The sequence below is a fragment of the Morus notabilis genome, unplaced genomic scaffold (assembly GCF_000414095.1).
Source record: "Morus notabilis unplaced genomic scaffold, ASM41409v2 Scaffold42, whole genome shotgun sequence".
NCBI classification, from domain to species: Eukaryota; Viridiplantae; Streptophyta; class Magnoliopsida; order Rosales; family Moraceae; genus Morus; species Morus notabilis.
The window spans coordinates 352,312-356,415 of record NW_010360565.1 but is presented as its reverse complement, the minus strand read 5'-3'; the positions used below and the strand labels follow the sequence as shown (position 1 = coordinate 356,415).

The 4,104-nt window shown below is 31.7% G+C and overlaps 1 protein-coding gene across 3 annotated transcripts; it reads left to right on the top strand.

The window, feature by feature from the left end:
• The first annotated feature begins 1,010 nt into the window (after positions 1-1,010).
• LOC21409005 lies at positions 1,011-3,251 on the top strand. Of its 3 annotated transcripts, none has more exons than XM_024164753.1 (3): positions 1,011-1,173; positions 1,265-1,318; positions 3,011-3,251. In XM_024164753.1, exons 1-2 carry the CDS (start codon positions 1,053-1,055, stop codon positions 1,312-1,314), a joined length of 171 nt encoding a protein of 56 aa, XP_024020521.1. In that variant the 5' UTR covers positions 1,011-1,052; the 3' UTR covers positions 1,315-1,318; positions 3,011-3,251. The 3 variants fall into 3 exon arrangements, with proteins under 3 accessions (XP_024020521.1, XP_024020519.1, XP_024020520.1); XM_024164751.1 differs by lacking the exon at positions 3,011-3,251 and adding an exon at positions 2,502-2,998; XM_024164752.1 differs by lacking the exon at positions 3,011-3,251 and adding an exon at positions 1,510-2,224.
• The last annotated feature ends 853 nt before the right edge of the window (positions 3,252-4,104 follow it).

Sequence of the window (4,104 nt, the reverse complement as noted above, 5' to 3'; positions counted from 1 at the left end):
ATATAATAATATTAGAGTTATTAATACAATTATGATATTATTTGTTACAATATTACTATTATATTATATTATATTATATTATATTACGAGTCTGAATTTTAGATCGTAAAGATTGTAAATTTTAAATTTCATTAAGGGTATTATGAGTATTATGAAAGTTTCATTAATTGTACTATGCTGATTCCCGCACAATTAAAAAGCTAAAGTTGCCTTTGGGCTGTTTCTGATTTTGGCTGTAGATTCTTCACAAATTCTTCAAAAAACACTTTTGAAGAGATTTATCAAACATTAAAATCAGCTTTTGTTATAAGCAGAAGCTGATTTTAAGAGCGGAAAATAATACCAAACTAAGCCATAAAAAGATGTTCTTAAAAAGTTAGATTCCATTTTAATATTATAAAAAATATAAAATATTAAAAACATATTTTATAATAATATAAGGTATGAAAATGATTTTATCCGTTTCTTTAAAAAAATGATTTTATCCCGTTTGCGAAACAAATGGTGCATTTAGAATTGATTTTTGCTTGTTTTTGAAAATATTTTTATACATATTTTGAGGTACGAAAATGAAAATGATTTTCAAATCGTGTTTATTTAGTAAATATTTTAAAAACAGAAACAAAAAAAAGTGAGACTAATTTTTATGAAGTAATTAAAAAACAATTAAAAGTTTTCATTTCCTAATACTTATCAACAAAGTTATGATATATTAATTATTAATTATAACTAAACAAGATTTTATTTTTTAATTATACTCAAAATAATATCTTAAAAAATCAATCAACATAATTTTAAAATCAGTTTCACAATCATTCTCAAAATAATCTCATTTTTATTTTTATATTTAAAACAAAACCATTTTGATAAAATTACCGAATTGGCCCAAACCTTTTGCAACCCAAACTGTGAGGACCCGTCCGTCATTTCACCCCCTCCACGCCCCATTCTTCTCGATAATAAACCTAAAAAATGCCACCAAGCTTGTTGACAAATTCTGTTTGGCAAGCGAGAAAAGCGATAGCGAAGGGGAGAAAAAAAATACGGCAAAGATGAGAAAGTTCGATCCGTGGCCGGTGTTCTTCAGGCGTGAGTGGAACAGGAACTGGCCTTTCCTTTTCGGTTTCGCCATTACCGGCACTATCATCACCAAATTTTCCCTTGGTCTCACTGGTAGTACTCTCTCTCCATATATTTTTGTGTGTGCATACATGTATATCTACGATTTGATCTGATCGATTCGTTTCTGAATACGTTTTCGCAGAGGAGGATGCGAAAAATTCTCCCTTTGTGCAGAGGCACAAGAAGCACTGAGTCAGTATGTCTCTGTAAACCTATATAACTACTTTTAATTTCAATTTATTTGTTAATTTTATTATTTCTGCTGTAAGATGAATTGCTTATCTAAGTATACGAAAGTTATTGTTCAATCCAAATTTGGAGAGTTTTCTCAGCTAATTGTGAATTTCAATATATTTAAATATTTAATCATGTTGATTTGTTTTTCAGATTTGGAACAAACATGAGGTTTTGGGGGCGGAGTGCGAATAGACTAGGTGCTTTGGTTGCTAATTTCGAGTTGTTCTTGACGTCCTAATTTTTTCAAACTTTTACGGGAAAAGTACCAATTTTTATGGAATTTGCTAAATAAGTGAAATTCAAAAGCTGATTTTCAATATAGTGTTAGTAGATACCAGTAATACTAATTTTCCTGCAAGGATCACTAATAAGATGGGCCAATAATCCTTCGATGTATGTATAGTGAATTTCAGTTTCTTACCAATGAATTCATACTATACAAGTTTTTGTGTTAAAAAGATGCACACCTTGGAGAAATGATATATAGTAGCATGCTCTATTACGATCGTTCTTTTGTTTATTGAGATTGAGATCAAGAACTCTTTAAAGAAACAAATTTGGGTGTGGTCTTTCATGGAATAGCCATAGGTATTTGTTTCTGCCTACATGAAGATGAATTTGGTTATTACAGAGGATCAAGCTGGATGCTTGGATATTAACACCCAAAGAAAAAATTTGATTTTTTGACTTGGATGCTGTTTGTACTCTTGTTGCCTTTAATAACTATAAGATAGAGAAATCGGGTAACTGAGATGGAGGTGGTGTTTTTCGCAAGTTTTGCAACATGACGTGTGCATGTTGTTTTACTTGTTTAGAGTAACTTTAAAGGTCTCAATCACTGTAGTTTTTGGTAAGATGATCAACGACGGAGAATATAGAGTGGCCTTGGCTCTGTAGCACTTGGCACTGTATACTTTTATATTCCTGGTTGGTTACTGTATCTGTTAGTTAATCTGTTCCTTGTGAGCTTTGGTTGAGGTTAACGAGAAATGGACAAAAACTCGTATCTGTGAAATGATACTTTTGGTTGGGTATTAGTTTATGCTCAAGCAGCATGCTTTTGTGGAACTTGAGTCTATTTTGTGTCAAATTGAATTTATTTCATGTAATTTTTAATGGCAGTGTTCCGTTGTACTTTTTAGGTTACTCTGCAACTGCTTGGAGCTTGTTGAATTAAACCCCAACTGGCACAGGACTTTACATATGTTTGTTTCTTTCCATAATGCAGCTCGAAATGTTTGCTATAGATGTTTCAATTTTAATCTGGTTCATGAAACATTGTTGAATTGAACATCCATGCTGATTTCCTTTTACATGTTAAGAGTGTTCAATGCTGCTGTTAAGAGTCTAAATTGCAACCTTTAGCGTACGAGGATCAATGCGTTTTTGCTTCAAAAGTTACTTTTTCTGATGATTGTTTCGTTGTCCCCCTTTTTTCCCCCTTTCTTTTTCCAATATCTACCTGCTAATCATGGTTTATGGTTTACATGGTCGTCCAATTTCATGCAATAGAGAAAGCATACTAAATCTGTGATTTAAACATGTCCGCTACTCCCACATACCATTGAGACTGTTTTTAGCTAGTGTTGGCTTGTATAAAGCATACTTCTTACAGGAAAAGTGATCTTAAATGTTATATACCGTGCTATAGATACTGAATCAACGACAACATTGGTTAGAAGTGCATCAATATTCACATTTGGTTGATACTTCTATTTTTGGTGGAAAAGAGATTTATTGAATGAACTGGAACAAAAAACAGAAAAGGCCTCCCAGTTCCCACAGAGAAAAAAGCTCGACGCACAAAGCTTTCGAGAAAGACAACCATTACATCCACCAACACCAAGCACCAAATCCACCTCCGTGAACAAGGACAAAATGGCTGGTTTCTAGATCATCAAACTTTACATTGTTGGGAATTGTGTCTTATAAGCATGAGATGTAATAGGATATTTATTATTTATTTAATAAAAGAGTTTATTCATTATTTTATGTGCATATATTTATGAATATTTTATGAATATCAATGAAAATTTAATGGTTATTTATGTAATCTTAAACATTATATATAAGTGTTATATACGAGAGGATAATGTTTAAGGATAATAATTAAAAAACAATGTTCATAATAAATTTAATTAAAGTTCGGAATCTTTAATTAAAACATTATTAATACATGTCATTCCCATTTAGAAAGAAACGGTGTTATCCGTACTGTTAATATGGTGAGATATTGAATGAGTGTTTTTCGCATAATGAGATTATGTGGAACAAGGACACAGACACAATATGAATTTCTAATAATTTCGTTAAGTCTAGAAATTCTAATTGAGTCTATCGATGGTCATATATAGGATGGTCTTAATCCTAAGTTCTTAACAGACTATTATTTATGGATTTGTGTCTTTTGATTTACTCGGTACGGATTCTGAGATCCTGAATCCCATTCCTTGTATTTTGGAGACATGATGAAGTAGGTAGCCGGGAATGTTATTACACGAGATGGAATCCATTCCTTCTTAAGAAAGAAGTAGATAAATAACTCTCTTGAGGGTTGATTCGGTACTTGGATCAGTAGGAGCTCCGATTCATGAATGTGTTTTATGAATCACTGTCCATTAGAGAATCAATGATACTCAAGGATAAAGAAGTAATTAGAGAGGTTAACGGATTTTACCTTGCTCTAATTATGAATTACTTATGGAGAATTGATCTATATGCAATGACTATATCAAATGGACACTT

Excerpts from the sequence above, each read along its gene's own strand:
- LOC21409005 (XM_024164753.1), top strand. The coding sequence starts at position 1,053 with ATGAGAAAGTTCGATCCGTGGCCGGTGTTCTTCAGGCGTGAGTGGAAC. Across the intron at positions 1,174-1,264 it reads ATTTTCCCTTGGTCTCACTG|AGGAGGATGCGAAAAATTCT; the intron begins GTAGTACTCTCT and ends ACGTTTTCGCAG.